The 16,419-nt window shown below is 54.4% G+C and overlaps 2 protein-coding genes across 3 annotated transcripts in view; both read right to left on the bottom strand.

Moving 5' to 3' along the window:
- Positions 1-8,737: 8,737 nt before the first annotated feature.
- Positions 8,738-11,702, bottom strand: BCL2L10 (BCL2 like 10). Its single transcript, XM_055809259.1, has 2 exons — positions 11,198-11,702; positions 8,738-9,914 (listed from the first exon to the last, which is right to left on the bottom strand). The coding sequence occupies exons 1-2, from the start codon at positions 11,597-11,599 to the stop codon at positions 9,783-9,785; spliced, it is 534 nt and encodes a 177-aa protein (XP_055665234.1). The 5' UTR covers positions 11,600-11,702; the 3' UTR covers positions 8,738-9,782.
- A 2,506-nt stretch (positions 11,703-14,208) lies between these two features.
- The window catches only part of GNB5 (G protein subunit beta 5), a 30,173-nt gene continuing 27,962 nt past the window's right edge, over positions 14,209-16,419 (bottom strand). For both annotated transcript variants that reach the window (XM_005241438.3, XM_055809252.1), the window contains one exon: positions 14,209-16,331. In XM_005241438.3, coding sequence (XP_005241495.1) covers positions 16,320-16,331 — 12 coding nt within the window. In that variant the 3' untranslated portion in view covers positions 14,209-16,319. The remainder of the gene's footprint in view (positions 16,332-16,419) is intronic.

The following is a 16,419-nucleotide window of genomic DNA, read 5'->3' as shown; positions in this document are numbered from 1 at the left end:
CCCCATTGGCGACGAGCAGCATTCCACGACCATAGATGTGTGCAGGGTGGATCCAGAGGCCGGTGTGTCAGGTCCCATTCTTACCAGTGGCATAAGAAGAGACTTGCTGCTCTCCTCAGCTTCCCCACGTGGACAAAAAGGATAACTGGGACATCCCGTTGATAAAATGATGCCTGTTTAAAAGCCTGGCAGAATGGGATGTGGGTTTCACTACGCCCAGCTAAGGTGGGGGACGGGAAGGCGAGAGCCAGGCACTGCAGCAGTGAACCAAGCTTTCCCTTACTGCCTTTCCAAGGATGCTTCAGCATCCAGCAAACACCGTGCAAAGCCTGGCAAAGAGCACCCAGAACAGAAACCCTTCCCCTGTCACCCCTTACCTCCCAGCCAGTGCCCAGATGCTTTCAGCATGTGTTTGAGCAAGCCCAGCACTCACAGCCCTCCTGCCCCTGCAAGCTGCTGGCAGTTTGCCCCTTGATTAGCAGGTAGCCATCAAATCTGGTGACTGCCTCTGCTGACAGCATAGATCAGGGCAGGAGTTTGCCCGCTGACCCACGGTGCGGGGAAGGCTTGGCAGCCCCAAGCACGGCCATTATCCTTTTGAGGGAACTGGGGTGGCATAGGTGGGAGGAACTGCAGAGGGTTTCCCGCAAGGTCTCACCAAACACCGTGACATGCCACTCACCTGCCCGGCAGCAGAGCAGCAGCCATCCCCAGCAGCTCTAACTGCTCCCCTCTGGCCAAGCTCTGTTTCAGGGTCAGCAGGGCATGGCTGGCGTCCTGATAACTATGGCTCCTTCAGAAAAAATCCCAGCTCTCAGAGGCACAGGTGGCAGGGGGCTGCTTTCACAAAAAGGTCAGCAGGTGCATTGATAAGGAGCAGCCCCTACAGATGCTCACGATGCCCTTTAGCTCTACTTGCTGCTGCCGCTCTAGATCTCAGCAGGTATTTTCGTCTCTCACCTGCTGCGTTTCTACCCCACCACTGAATGAGCCAGCTGCAGCCAAGTCAAGGATTTCACTAACATAATAAACTTTTCCACTTGCCTTCCTTGTTCCAGCATTCAAGCCCATGGCTTCTCAACAAGGGAAACTTCAGAACTGTGTTAAACAAACCCCATGTGCTTCTGCCCTTATTGATAAGCAATATGCTTGCTTATGACTTGCACAGAGCATTCTGCAGCTCAGCAGCACCCAAACCAGCAAACTAGGACCAGAGAGGTTCCTGCCACGCCACCAGCTGGGCACGTCTGCTGCCAGCTGGGCCTCCAAGCCACCACCACCATCCGGACACACCTGGCTGCTCCCAGTCCCTCCACACACGCCTCCTCCACTCCCTCAGCATCCTCTCGCTGCCCCGTGCGCATCCCGCGCCCAACGCTTTGCACAGGCCTGGAAAAGAGCATTGCCACCGCAAGCTGGGAAGGCTGGAGTCACCCCGGGGGGCCGGCACGAGCCCTGCAGGTGGCCATCCCCTGCGGCCATGATGGCCGAGCGCTTTCCCGGTGGCAGACCCAGTTCAGCCCAGCGGCAGAGGGTGCACGCTGAGCCCGACCGAGGTATTTTGGTGTAAGCACTCTTCCCGCAGCAAAAAGGGCTCTGGCTGTGGTCAGGTTTCCCTGTTGACAGTAGCTGTGCTTACTCCTAAATAAAAGCCAAGCACGCCGCCTCACTGGGGACAGCTAGGAGGCTGCGGGCACCCGAAGGCTTACGGTGACCTTGGGAGGAGACAGCGCTGGCCGGGGACCCCATGCCAGCCCCATCCAGACCAACCAATGCTGCTCAAACCTGACGACACCCGTCACTGCATGCAACGAACAGCTTTACGGTCCCCAGCAGCCACACAAGGGCACCACAGGGGTGCAAGGTCAAAGGCATAAGGTCTCTGCACAGGGGGAAACCACCACTGCGAGGCTTTCAGAAGTTAAGCTAGACAGAAGAACTGTCAGCAGCGGGGAAAAGGGCAGCTGTTGGTCCTGCCAGTAAAAACAAAAAAGGAGAAATCAGCCCACCACCGCTTCCGATCGGATGTGACAGCTCCGTCTGAGGTCCTCGGAAAACCCAGCCTGTGTTGCAAGCGCAGCAGGAGACCCAGGAGCTCCCAAGCGAGGGGAAGTGGAGAGCCCCGGCTCCAGGGCTGCGGGAGGGGGACCCCCAGAAAGCTGCCCCCACTTCTGCTCTTCCCCTCAGCCAGCACCACGCCTCGGGAAGGAGCCCAGGTCCCGGTTCTGTGGGTGCCACAGCCCCGTTAACACCGCTGTCCCTGGCAGTCCTCCCCGAGCCGGGGGTGGGTTTCTCAAAGAAAACCAGAGACAGTTTCCTATGGCTTGGGAAGGGCAGAGCAGGCGTCAGGCAGCCCGCTCCCAAACACAGCACAGCGTTCCCACCCGGCCCCGCACGCCTCTGGAAATCACACAGCTTTTGTGGAATTCAGTCCCTTCACAAAAACAACAAACCAAAAACAACAGAAAGCCCTTCCACAGGCTTGCAGCAATATTTTGTCTGTAAATAATCTAGAGAGCAAGGTCACATTCCCAAGTGGAAGCGGAGCGGGGCGGGCGGGCAGGGCAGCGGGGGCTGTGGGGGCTGCGGGGCCGGGGGTTGCAGCCGGGTGAGGGGCAGCAGGAACAGGGGGCTGGGGGACGGGGCTGAGCAGAAAGGGGCTCTGGGGGTAAGAGGCAAGAGGGACTTCACCTTGCAGCAACACCTCCATCCCCGCGGGCGCTGGCGGGACGCGTGCCGGGGCAGCGGGGGCCATCCTGCCCGGGCTCTCCCTGTGGGCACAGCGGTGCCAGCCCTGGCGCCAGCTCCGCTCGTGCCAGAGACGTGCAAGTCTGTGCTTTCCTGGGTGGCTGCTGGCCGGTGGCAGCGCCTGTGGCCACCTGCCAGGCCAGGGCGCCCGCCTTCGCCCTGCCGAGGGGCAGCTCCGCCGCAGGCAGATGCCAAGCTCCCTGGCCGGCCGTGCCAGCTCCGGCAGTTCAAAGCCGTCCGCCGGCAGCCGGGGCAGCGGGAGCGCCATGGGAAACCACCCACAGCCCCGGATCAAACACAGAGCAGATGGCAGAACAAACAGCACCGGGATTTCTGTTTCACATAATCTTTCGCCCTACTCGCTCCCACGTTTAACCTTTCCTCCCATGGAGCGGACCTTCCTTTGGAAAAAGCACCCAGGAATGCTGGAAGGGTTTCGGAGCGGCAGGTGGTGTTCTCCTCTGAACATCACCAAGGGCAATACACAAGACTGCAGAAGAGGTTTGGGGTTTTTTTTCCTTTAAAAGACTCAGGCTAGTTTTGTGCTATTTCATGTGCTTTTCGAAAGACTTTATGAGAAATTAATTTTTTTTCTTTTTCTAGACCCAGGGAAGGGCAACACTGCTACGGCAGATGGGACTGCCAGCCAGGCTACTGCAGGTACAAGTTCTTCAGAGCATGTAAGGGCCAGGGGGGGGAAAAAAAAATAAAAAGAAACAAAATTACCCCCCTGCATATATTTTACAGACTTCTGACGTTAAGTCAGAAACAGGGGTTTCTGTGGAGTTTGGCTTCCAAGCCACTTACAGCCCGGCTGACCACGCAGGGCCGGGTCCCACCTGCAGCCAGCAGCAGCTGTGCCACAGCCCGGCGCCCTGTCCCAGAGGGCATCCAGCCCGGTGGTGCCACCCCGCCGGGAGATGGGACGGGGCACAACCCGGGCAGGGATCCAGCCCCCTCAGCAGGGCTGGCACCTTGCTGGACCACGTCCCATGCGCTGCTTGAAAACGCCACCATCCAGCTTGTGTACGAAACGCTCAAGGAACATCACTTGCAGGCTCCCAGTATATTTAGGTTCAACACTTAAAGCTTGTCTATACTGCAGCACCCACCGTGCGGGTGCTGGCACCAGGAAACCAGCATTTGCCCTGTGTGCCAAGTACCATCAGCTCTCAGCTGCCGCTGGTCTCGTCACAACCATTTTACAACGTTAATTTACACCCGACCAGTGGAATTCATTCTTGCTCATGCACCGTAATCACTAGAAAGTTAACTAACCACTCCCCACCCAGCACAACACCCATATGGCCACTCCTTCACTCCTCCTGCTTGGCACCAAGAGGCGGCGTGGCGGTGCTGCCAGGGGCAGGATGATACTGGGTGCATCCCGGCAGGGCCACGCTTCCAGCAGGCAGGCTGCTGGCACCTCAGGGAGCGTGTCCTCTGTCTCCGGAAAGGTGGGAAAGCCCCGGGCCGGCCAGGGCACAAAGCAGCCGCATCCAGCTGGAGGGTCCAGCCTACATGCCAGGAGGTCTGGTGCTGAGTGACTCTGCTGCCAGCTCCCGGAGAGACAGGGGTTAGCGCTGCCCTGCCTGTCCTGCTCCGACTCCTCACCAGAGCCATGTGGCTCTGCCTGTATTTTAGGGGTTTCCAATGGGCTCATCATAAAGCTTCATGATTAACTCTTAGAAACGAACTACACCAGTCTGGGGTTCTTCTAAAGATGCTAAAAGCTACAAGGAAGAAGCCAACTAGCCTGTTAGCTCAGCACACTACAGACAGCGCTTTCTCTCTAGCACTCTGACGAAGCCAAGCATTTCTGCGCTTTTACTATTCCGTATTACAAATTAGAAGCGCCAGCAGGAGCGCCTGGCTTTGGTGTCACCCTGCAGAGCAGGCTGCCCATAGCACAGCTCTAGCTCCCGGTGCTCCCCAAGGTGCCAACACAGCGTGGACACCTTCCCCAATGGTTCAGGCTGAACCCAGCCATCACTCCCCTCAGACCCTGCTGGGTATAAGCCACATCTGATTTAAAAAAAATAGAAGGAAAAAAAGAAAAAAAGACAGTACCCAAAAGCTGTACGCAGGGTGTGGGGTTCCTGTTGTTACTCACCATGTGCTGAGCTGTTCAGAGACTAACAAAAGAGCAGGTTGGGTCAAACACAGGAACTCCCTCAAGTGAACTGTTGTCACAGGTCAGAATCATTAAAGAGATTAAATCCAGAGAGCACAAACTCTCTGCAGTGCCTACAGCGGCTCTCAGCACATGGGCTTTTCTAATTCCCTGCACTGCGGTGTCTACAGGACATCACAGATCCCAGTCGCCCTGATACCCGGCATGGTCCCCTACTGAATTAAACCAGCCATTTTAAAAGGTTTAATCCTTAACTAACAGGAATATGTAACACACGTCAGCTCTGACACAAAATGGGTGCACATCCAGAAACCACGCGCCTGCCAATTGGTGAGTATCTGTTACGGGCTGCGGTGCTAGAAACTTCTCGCAGGCTGGGCAGAAACAAACAGCCTGTTTGAAAGGAGCCCTCTCCAACAAAGAAAGCCAGGTCCTATCTTCCTCATCTCATTTGAATAAAACAAATAGACCAAGCCCAGGCAGAGAAAAAAAACCCAACGAAACAACCTTGTTAGCTCAGCACAGAGCTGATTTTTAAACTTCCTACTGACTTCAGGTACATCAGGATTGTGGCTTGTTATTTAACTCTGTTGTCATTTAAGAACTTCAGTTTGCGACAGGATCATTGTTGAAAGTTTCAAGGTAACATCCTTAAGTGCCCCCCGTAACAGCAGTGTTTATGAAGGAATGACACTGACCCTGAACTGGACAGTGAGGCATCCCCCTGTGGTGCCCGCTCTCCCCGCACTGCATCACCTCCCTGCAAGGACCACCTGGCACGAATCCGGTGCAGAACCAGCCAGAGAAACAGAAGTGAAACTCAGCAGTTTGCTATCCTTATCCAAACTGAATGAGCATGAGAAGTGAAATTAAATGCCACACTCTTGATCATTTTTCTTTCCAGTGATTCTCTGCAGGGGGTCCTGGCTGCCCAATTAGTAAATCATTTGTATCAGGGCTCTCCTGCCCTAGCCGGGCACAGGTACCATGCTGCACCCCCTCGCGATGGCAGCACGCGTGGGCAGAAAAGGACGCGGCACCAGCACCGATTCCTCCAATGAGACATGCCAGACCAGATTTTTTGCATACCACAGCAAAGCAGCTCACAAACTGCCATATAACACCATTCTGCAACTCACATTTTTTGAGCTCTAACAGCGTCTCATTTTTTCCAAGCCAAAAAGAAAACCACTGGCTACTTCAACGCTCTTGAGAAGCCCAATGAATAGATTGCTTTTTCCTTTAATGAGAAGGCAGCTGGGCTCCCGCAACAGTGCTGCAGCCCGTGGTTACAATGGATGCCCCTGCAGAAGGGAGCTGCGTGGGGAGCAGGTGCAGCCCCAGCAGATAACGCTAACGGCTCATCAGACCATTGCAGACACCGCTGGGAGCTGGGAACGCTGCCTCCCCCGCCACGCAGCCCTGGCAAAGGCCTCCGCGCTCAGCGGCAGTGCGAGCAGCCGGGTGATGGATGCAGCCCAACGAGCACCGCAACTGCTCTCCCCCTCCCTTGGCTGCAGGACCCTGCCCCGCACATGGGTGTCTCGACCAGTACCGGCTCCTGCAGGGCTGCGGCAGGGCGCACACCATCACCGCGTGCCAGCGGTTAGCCAGGATAATGCCGTGGCATCCCCGCGCCAGGAGCACGCCAGCTGAAAGCCGTCGGGAGGATGAGGCGCAGCCTTGTACTCAACCGCCTACACTCCTTTGGCATTTAGAGAAAGAAACAGCAGCGCCTTGCTTCCCTTTTCTGAGGCAGAAAAGAGGATGAGCACATGTTTTCAATTGAAATACCGGGCTTCATTGAGACAAACTGTCAGGCTGAAACTGGGGAAAAAAGAAATCATGAAAAAAAAAAAAAAACCTGGAAGACTCATGCAAGCATCAGCTGGTCCAAACCGCCGTGAAATCAAGGGGGCTTCAGTGGTTAAAGCCCTGGTTTTCAATCCTGCATCCTCACAGCCACGGAGTGCAGGTCAGGGAGCATGGCTCAGGTTGGGATGGGACAGGTTGGGTACCCCCCTGCGCAGGCTCCGGCAGCCAGGGATGTGCCCAGTGCTCTCAGGGTGGCCCAGCACGGCACCCTCGGGCACGGGCTCCCAGCGCAGACCGGAGCAGCTCGATTCCAGGCATCAGGAAGCTGCGGACAGCATTGCCGCTCCGCAGCCGAGCTGCTCGACACTCTCCCAAGCCCACCTTACATCTTTCCTAAGTACCCCTGGTTCTTCTAGCTCCTCAGAAACCTACCCCCAGCTTCTCCCAGGCCAAGGAAGAGGGGCAGCCACCTTCCAAGCTGCACCTTGTGAAGGGTCAGGTTTACGCTACAGGCTGACGTGACTTTATTTCAAGGACATTTCCAGACCGTTTTCTTCTCTTTTCCAGAGCATGCTGTAAAAACCAGTCTGACATCTCCTCCGCTACTGATCTTGTGGGGCCTGCCCCATCAGGTTACACTGGAAATCAAGATACTGGTATTTCATCTTTGTTCTGCTCAGTAGTGCAGACGCAGTAAGATCCTGGGCAGGACATTTCCATGCAACATTTGACCTCTGTTTAGAGCATTTCTTGGCCTGTCATTTGCTATGCTTTCCAGCACACAACCTCCTAAGCATCTCATGTTTTAGAAACTACCTTCGCTTCCGAACGCCAGGCAGCTCGCTCCCACCATAGCCAGCGTTTCAGGCGCTGCAGCCCCGCAGCTGCCCAGGACTGGAGGCAGATGCCTGGGAGCATCCAGCTGCCGCAGAAGCTGGCGTCATCCCTGTGGGAACTTGAGAGAGGAACTGAGCATGACAGCCCCGCTCCGTGGGCTCTTAATCCTTTTGCCGAGAGGAGCCAAGCTGGAGTTTAGAGAACTGGAAGTCAGAGAACAAGCAGACGTTTGTTCCAAGAGAGCAGCGCAAGGGGGAGGACCACCAGCTCCTTCCCACCTCTGCGGGACTTGCCATCCCTGAATGTCCCTTTTTGTCCTTCTCCCCGCATCTGGGGCCAGTCAGCACAACGCCGCCCTGTCCGGCATGGGGCCGCATGCCTCCCTCAGCACCCGGTGGCCAGCAGAAGGAGAAGCAGGGTGGCCGCTGCCAACCACAGCCAGGCTGAGCTGGCTGCCAGGCTGACCCTTCCCAAGGAGAAGCCTGCTGCCCGCTGGGGACTCTGCCCACGAAGGGACATACCCTCTGGAAGGGCAGAGTGGTGGGCAGCCAGGGGGAGGGGAGGCTGAACAGTGAGCTCGCACTGCTTCATGGGCATCAGAGCCGCAGAAACGTCTGCCTTTGAGGCAGGAGCACCAGACTGCTTTTTAAGAGTTAAGCCCATCACTCTCAAAAATTACAGCAAAAATTACAGCTGCTCAGCATTACTAATCTCGAGAACGCTGAACTCCTGTCACCTACTGCTCAGTCATCATCATGACTTGTATCAGACACTCCGGTATCAGTAGAAAAGCATGCATGTGTGAAAGAGAGAGGCAGCAGCAAGTCTTGGCAGAGAAGAAACAAGAGTTCTGTCACTCTCTACAAGCAGGAGCAGCTCTCGGAGGAGCATGTCTGTACCCAGCTAAGTCAGTAAAGTTTGGCAATTTTTGGCCTACAAAACCACCAGGTTATTTCCAGTTGCAGTGGTGAAGATGGGCCTTTTGGACTGGATTTTCCCCTCAGGTTGGCTTAGCCCTAGTGTTGACTGCAGGACTCCCCTGCAACAAAGACCAGGAGATCCCACTGCTTTGGTGCTGCACGGCTCCTCATGTCCAGCCAAAGCACCGTGAAGGCGAACACAAACTGATGCATCCAGGTACCACCAAAACACTCACTGTCCGAGTACCATCACCCATCCGATCAAATGAGCAGAAAGTTATGGGTTTTTTTTAAAATAAAAATACTTAACATTTATTCACCTTTGAAGTCACCATAGTAAAATTGTACACGCTATGAGTAACCCAGGAACGTTATTAAAAGCTACCAGAAACATAAGGCAATTTGTACAACCATCAAAAGAAATACACAGCATGTTGAAAATAGAGTGAAATATTACTCAAACAAGACAACGCTTGATACACACTAGAGTAACAAGAACCAGCATTAAGTTTTAAACAAAAATAAAGATGTCATGGCTACAAGTATTATACAGTGATAAATACTTCAAAAATATATTAAGATATATGGAAATTCTCGTTTTGTCAAGGAAATCCAGAGAAATTCCAGCCTCCACTGGATTTCAATATACCAATTAAGGTTTAATATTTAAATTCCTTTCCTTTCAGTAAGGACCAGTACTGCAGCCATTACCGTCCTGTATCAATACTTCTCTTCCTGTAGTGTCATGAAATCAGCCTTATGTTCTATTAAGCCCTAATGCCTCTCGCATCACAGGCACCAATTGCTCTAAATCAACCAACGAGTTGCCTTTCGGTAACAAGTGCTGTGCACCGCATTTGAAGCCATAAACCATGTTAAATCACAGTCAACGTTCGCGCACTTTACAGTATTAATGGAAGGCAGGTTTGAGGGCTTGCCTCCACCTAAATAAGAAGTCTCAAACAGAGGGTTTAGTAGCAAGTCCACTGTAACGTTTTCCTAGTATAACATCAAGCACTCAGAAGTTACAGTACATGAACCATGCTAAAGTTTAGGTTATACCTTCAAAAAGAAAGTCCAGAGGATGTTTTGGAGATGGAAGGTTTTGAACATGCACAAATGGTGGTTTAGTACACATTTGTTTGTGCTGTTACTGGGTAGCGAGTAAAGCAGTTTATAGCCAAGGATTTGGTGAGACAATTTTCCAAGCCAGTTTAAAAATATAAACTTCTTCTTTTAGAGGATCTGTTCTATAGAAAATAGAGTGAAATCTGGTAAATTGTCAGGTTTTTGAGAGTACTTTCCCATGGCAAGATCCATCCACCAGCCTACCGCACCACCAAGAGAAAAGCCAATCCTGCTATTCCGAACCCCGCTGCGGCCATGATTGCATTGCTTATGGTGCTGCTCTGGTCGGCCGGCTGGGAGCCGTGTCTGCCGAAGAAGCGACAGAAGCCATCCTAGAAAAGCAAGAGAAAGGACATTGAGTTGCTCAGCTTACAATGAACCAGGTTTCTTTTATCAGGTCTTTGACCATAGTTCGGGTCACACTCCCAGCATGTTTGTCAGCTGCAGATATATCTAATTTAATCTTGAAAGCCTAAGCCCGCTGCCTTGGGCACACAGAAACGCTTTGCCAGAGCTGCTGCACGAGGCGGCCGAAAGCAGCAGCTCCAAGCGTTGGGACACTTCGCTCCGCCGACGGTCGCAGACTTGCTGCCACGCTGCTCGGCGTGCCGTTACGTGCCAGTCACCCCTATTAGCCGCGCTTGTGATGGGAGCTGCCAGCATTGTTCCCCCTCATCCAAGCTTCAGAAAACATGTGAAACACAGGATATGAAAGTTTCCGTGGGACAGCCAGGAGCCGGAGGCCGGCCCGGGTGGGTGGGTGGGTGTGGGGCTGGCGGCACATGGCCGGGTGGGCACCGCACGGAGCCCAGAGCGTGTGCCACGATCAGCGGCGTGGCTCCAGATGGTCGCCTTTGAACTCTGCTCCGCAGATGTCTATGTAAACAAGTTATACTCTTAATTTCTTCCGGAACTTTGATCCTTATGCTTTAATTTGTGCCAACAGGCGCAGGGATTTTGCCAAGCCCGCCGTGCCGTGCGGACAGGCTCGTGATCACTGGAAAACCCAGGTCCCTGGAAAAGCCAACGAAACCTGCAGCTTCCCCGCCCCCCCCCCCCCTATTTTTGTCCTGACAGCAAATATTCCACTAGGACCGAAAACGGGAAAGCGCAGCACCGCGGGACGGCTCGGGCAGGGCCACAGCGCCGGGCGGGATGCGCAGCCCCGGCCCCCAGCGCAGCCCAGGGCAGGGACCCGCGGCCGCCCCGGCAGCCCCCGCCCCGGCGGCACGGCCCGCGCCTGCCCCCCGCCCCCGCCGGCCCCAGCACACGCGGCGGCCCCGCGGCACCGGCCCCCGGGGAAGGCCCGGGCCGCTCCACGGACCCCGCGGGCTGCGGCTGGCCGGGAGACGGCCCGGCGCCCGCCGCGGCTCGGGGGCTGCGGGCGGCCCAAGCCGGCTGCCGGCGGGCGCTGCCCCGAGTCCCCGGCAGGCGGCCCGGCGCGGCCCCTCTCCCGGCGGCGCGGACCCCGTCCCCCCACCCCGCCGCAGCGCCCCCCGGGCAGTGCCGCGGCTCGGGCCGGGCCCCCCGGCACCACCCCGGGCCGGCTGCCGGCTCCCCCCGCCCTCGGCCTCCCCGGGCCGCGCCCCCCGACCCGCCGCCCGTCCCCGCTCACCCATCCGCCGTGCGCCTCCAGCCACTCGCCCCGCTCCTCGGCCAGGTAGGCGGCCAGCGCGGCGGCCAGGCAGCGCGGCCCGTCGCCGCAGCCCCGCTCGGCCAGCGCGGCGGCCAGCGTGCCGGCGAAGACCACCAGCGCCAGCAGCCGGCCCCAGCTGAGGCCGCCGTCGGCCTCCAGCTGCGCCGCCACCCGCGCCAGCAGCGCCGCCGCCTCCCGCGGCTCGGCCCGCGCCAGCGGCGCGCAGGAGCGGAAGAAGGGCCGCTCCCGCCGCTCCAGCTCGGCCGCCGCCCGCCGCAGCGTGGCCGCCGTGGGGCTGGGGGGCAGCGCGGCGCCGCCGCCCCGGTGCTGGAAGTAGTCCTCCAGCAGCAGCGCCGTCTCCTCCTTCAGCGAGCCCGGCATGGCGGCGGCCCACGGCGGCTACGGCCCCGCAGCAGCAGCTGCCGCGACTAAGAGGCGGGGCGGCCCCTCCGCCCGGCCCGGCCCGGCCCAGCCCAGCCCGGCCCGGCCCGCCCCGGCCCGCCCCGGGACGCCGGGAGCGCTCCCCTCCTCCGGGGCGGGGCCGGGCGCGGGGAGCGGGGAGCGGGGCCGGGCCGGGGGGAGGCGGCGCTGCGGCCCTCGCGGTCTGGCCGCGCTGCCGGGGGCGGTGGGTGCCCCTGCGCGGCCGGCGGCGGCCCCGGCTGCTGCACCGTGCGGTGCCCGCCCTGTCCCGGCGCGGCGGGCTGCCCCGCGTCCTTGGCACGGCCGGGGCGCCGGGTGTGCTTGGGCTGCGGCGCCCGTGCGCTGCGTGTGTGCCCGGCACGTGCAGCGGCATCTGCTCATTGATGGGTGCGGGCAAAATGCAGGATCAGACCGTGATGGTGCGAGGGCTGGGCCCTCCGGCAGTGCTGGTGTGAAGCGAAATGGCCGAGAAGGCCGCTGGCACAGCACCCCGCACCACCCCCGCCCGGCATGTCCCTGCAGCCCAGCCGCCAGCGCCGTGGGCTGCCATCAGCTCCCGCCGATACCACCCCGAGGTGCGTGGGGGGCCTCACACAGCTACACCCGCCGCCTGCTCCCTGCCCCCCTGCCCAGCGCTGGCTCGCGGGTGAGGACCAGGTGATGGCCTGGCACGAACTGTGGTCCTGACTGTGTTGTCACCATGCTGGCACTGCTGCGGCTGCTTGGGATGGGTGCTTGCTCCCGCCTCGCATCACACAACGGGCTCAAGGTGCCCACCATGCCGGCACGGGGCCACTCAGCTCCACTTTGCCTTGATGGAGTGTCAGCTCTCCATCTCCATTTTATGTCCCCATTAGAACATCTAAAAATAGATGGCTGGAGTAAATCCTATTGCAACTTCTCAGATCACTATCGAGAATTGGCCGGACCTCTTAGAGTCATTCCCAAGGCAAATTTAGCTTTACATCCCCATATTTGGCTTTTGTTTTGTTTTCCAAGCGGGGAAAACCAGTCTGTGTTTATGTGCTGGAGCGGTAGCTGGAATTATATCTTTACTTCTCACCAGTGCTTTACACACATGCTTTTTTAACTAGTTTTTCTTAACGATTGTTAATCCTGGAGCAGGAATTTCCTATTGCATTCCTCACAGCAGGAGAGCAAGAGGGAGAGGCTGCTCTTTTTCCAGCAGTATCCTTTTCCACCCTTCCTGTTTATATAGCATTTTTGTTTAACAGGACGGAGCTGTCTGATAGTGACTTTGCCCAGCTATAGCTCCCTCGCGCTCCATACGTTTAACCTGGTTATAGCCCGCTTGTGCAACCTTCCAGGGCTGCTTTTCCTTCACCTCCCGTCCGGAGCTGCGGAGCGGGTCAGGAAGGTAGGATGGTGCTGGGGCCCTGGGATGTGGTGCTGCTGCTTCGCTGCCACACCCGGAGCTGCACGGCTGCTCCCTGAGGCTGGGCCACGCTGGGGAAAGGATGAGATGCAGGTTAAAACCTCTCCTGCAGCAAAGCCACAGAGGTGTTTCCGAGACACAAACAGCTTGGCAGACCAAAGCGGGGAGGGGGTGTGTGTCTCCAAACACTGGCTTTTCCAAAGCCTCCCTGGCCAGCCCTTAGTGGGTCAGAAATACAATGGACACTTCAATGCCCTGTTCCTCTGTCTTCCTTTGTATGATGGGAAGTTGAGGCCCACCTGGCTCACGGCTTTCACCGTTACATCTAGGAACAAAAAGGGGATTTTCTCAGGTGCCAAGTCCACGCGGCCCAATTTACGAATCCACCGGCAGTGGCCTTGGAGGGCAGGAACCACGGGATTTCTCCCTGCAAGAACAGAAGTGCAAGATGCGGCGTCAGCCTCATTCTCACTGGAACTGCTGATGGTTTGAGCACTGATGTCACTCAGAACAAGCTGGCTCAGCACTTTCCCCAGCCCCTCAGAGGAAACGAAATGAAACAATGTGCCTCAATTAAGGAGGTGCTTTTTCAGTGTCTAAAGTGAGCACTTTCACCAACCACCTTCGCGCTGACCACAAAGCCTACCCTACAGCAGAGAGGACAGCTGACCCCACCACAGTTCTCCTCTACTGATAAGGCTTGAAGCTGAACTGCTGCCTCTCCAGGCGATCTGCAAATCTCTTTTACCCAAAGAGCGACAGCCCAAGCCCTCAGCAGTGTTTCTGTGCCCAGCTTTCACTGGTGCCTCACTGCAAGGCGAGGAGAATCCCACGCTCCCATAAAACACATACTCCACATTTTCCAGTGTGTTCCTGGGTATGGTGATCAGGATCTGGAAAGAAAACATCACATTAGCTGTGATCCTTCTGAGCAGGAAAATGCAACCTGAATGCAGAAGGAGCTCAGATGGAGTTTCAGGATTGCTCGCTGTGGCTCACCTTATGTATTTCCAGAAGATATTCCAGCAGGAATTTTCTGGTAGATCTGGATTTCGCCCTAGATTTTTTCAAGACAAATGATCTGAGAAACTGTATGGTGCAAAAAGTAAATGCCAAAACCCCAGAAAATACAGCTACCATTACAAGTAGCTAACTGATGGGAAAAACTACTAGATCATGTTCTCACTATGTAAAATACAATTTATTGTATTTAGGCCATTCATAAGTATCAACACAACGTAGTATGTTTGAAACAAATATCTTACCAATAAATACTATCTCGACATTAATATTAATCTTTTGATCAAATGTGTACAGTGTATTGACTCAATATTGCACAGTGAGCTCTACACGACATTTCCATAGTGCATTCAGCTTGTTACAGGGATAGTTTGCCACAAATATTGCAAAGCATCAGAATTTACTTTTCCAAGTGAAAACTGCTGAACTATTTCATTAGGGATGGAAGGCTGACACAAATGTCAGTGTCCTAGGTCAGCTGGTTATGGATTCATGGAACCTAATGTTTTCATGAATGAGGAGACTCTGTTTCTAACACAAGAAGCACAAAAAAGTCCCACTTCCAAACAGAACGAGGCTATTATCACCAAACTTATGTGAACAGCTGACTCCAGTGATCACTGAGCTTGTGATCAAGCCCACTCCAGTGAGCTTGTTTTCTCTTACTTCAACTACATCTTTGATCTTTTCAGAGATGTCTCTCCCCACCTGGATTTCAAAAGCCAGGCCATGCAAGCCCCCAGCGCTACTCCAGCACTTTGCTTCCTACATGCTCCTGCTCAGGTTAGACTCGGTACCTGTCAGTACGAGCAGAGGTGACACAATTACTCTCAATAGTTTTCAATGCATAAATGCAGATATAATTTCCCAATAGTTCTACAACTAACTGTATCTCATCTTTACCTGATTAAATCTTCATTCTACAGCATCAGCTCTGCACAGGGGTAGTGCTGCCGGTTTGTATTGCGTTACCATGCTCACACAGAGGGCCGGTGCTGCCAGCAATGTGGCTGGCTCTGCTACTTCCCCGAAACCCGGTGGCTCCAGGATCGGAGGGGCTCGTGCGCTCTGGTGAGCAAGGTATCAAACGCTGGCAGGACCATGGCTCACAGCAGGTTTTCAACAACTCAGTGTTATTCCTTCTCAGGTCCAGCTATGACGTGTGTCCACACCAGTGGGAGATTACTGTTGGAGTAAGGACTCTACGGTTTGGCTTGTAACGTTTGACATGCACTTGCATGAACTTACCCTGCCCTGACATCGCAGGAGGACCTTAAAATGGGCACGTACTGCCTTAGTGCACATTTAAGCAACGCTGCCCTGCTCAAGTGGTATGAACTGCTCAAAATGCAAATAAGACTCATGATCATAGAATGACTACGACCGACTTGGAAAAGATTTGACCATCAGTATAACTGTGCTTAGCGTGCAGTATCCCTTAGCGCTTAGCGTGTAGTATTCCTTTAAGTAAAAGAAAATTCACTCACCAAGTGATACAATTAAAAATTTCTAAGAAACTACTGGTTAAGTATTACCTCATGATTATGTAAATCATGTTTTTTAAACCTTCCTCTTTGCAATTTATCAGTTTGTATCTATTTAGATTCTTCATATTCAGGTAACAAGAGATGAAATTCTTACTTCTATCTAAAAAGACAGCAGGAAAAAACAGGGATTGAAAGGTTTCCTTTTCTGTACAAAAAATACATTTTTATGACAACAGCCAGAACCTTCACAGTAGGTCCTTTGCTCTTCTACAGACTACCAAGGTTCACTCATCCATAACGCCATCATCAAGTACCAGAATTGGTTTTCCTTCCACTTTTCAACACCAAAATTCAATGCACTACCACGGAATGTTTTCAAAGTCTTATGCTACATCCTGATAAAATCAGGAATATTTTTCTTTCTTTTTTTTTAACTTTAAAAATTAACTAAATTCATGCAAATAAATACATAATGTGGACTGAAATACTAAATTTTATGATACAGGTGACTTCAGAGGAAAGTCCCTTTATAATTATCTAGTCCTAATAAAAGAAGATACCTTCAAAACAGAATTAAAACCATTTCATTTTACTACAAGTTGATGTTTGCTATGTGTTCAAGCAGATTACATTTTCTACCTAGCTGTGTTAATCTGTGGGTTCAGTGTCACTCTTTTGTAGTGTAGCAAATATTTGATTTTGAGGGGTGGCTTTTGTAATGCAGTTTTTGTAGTCCAGGGTTTCAGTCTTCATTTGATTCTGCACACAGGATCTCAGGTCAAGCCCAGATCTGCAGAGAGAGTTGAACAATCGTTTATGACACTGACTATTCTTTCCAACATTTAATTAAAATTTGGCAAGGCAGTCGGATCAGTGGC

This window comes from Falco peregrinus, chromosome 1 (assembly GCF_023634155.1).
Source record: "Falco peregrinus isolate bFalPer1 chromosome 1, bFalPer1.pri, whole genome shotgun sequence".
Taxonomy (NCBI): domain Eukaryota; kingdom Metazoa; phylum Chordata; class Aves; order Falconiformes; family Falconidae; genus Falco; species Falco peregrinus.
Note: the sequence above shows the minus strand (reverse complement) of the source record. Positions and strands in the feature narration are given on the sequence as shown.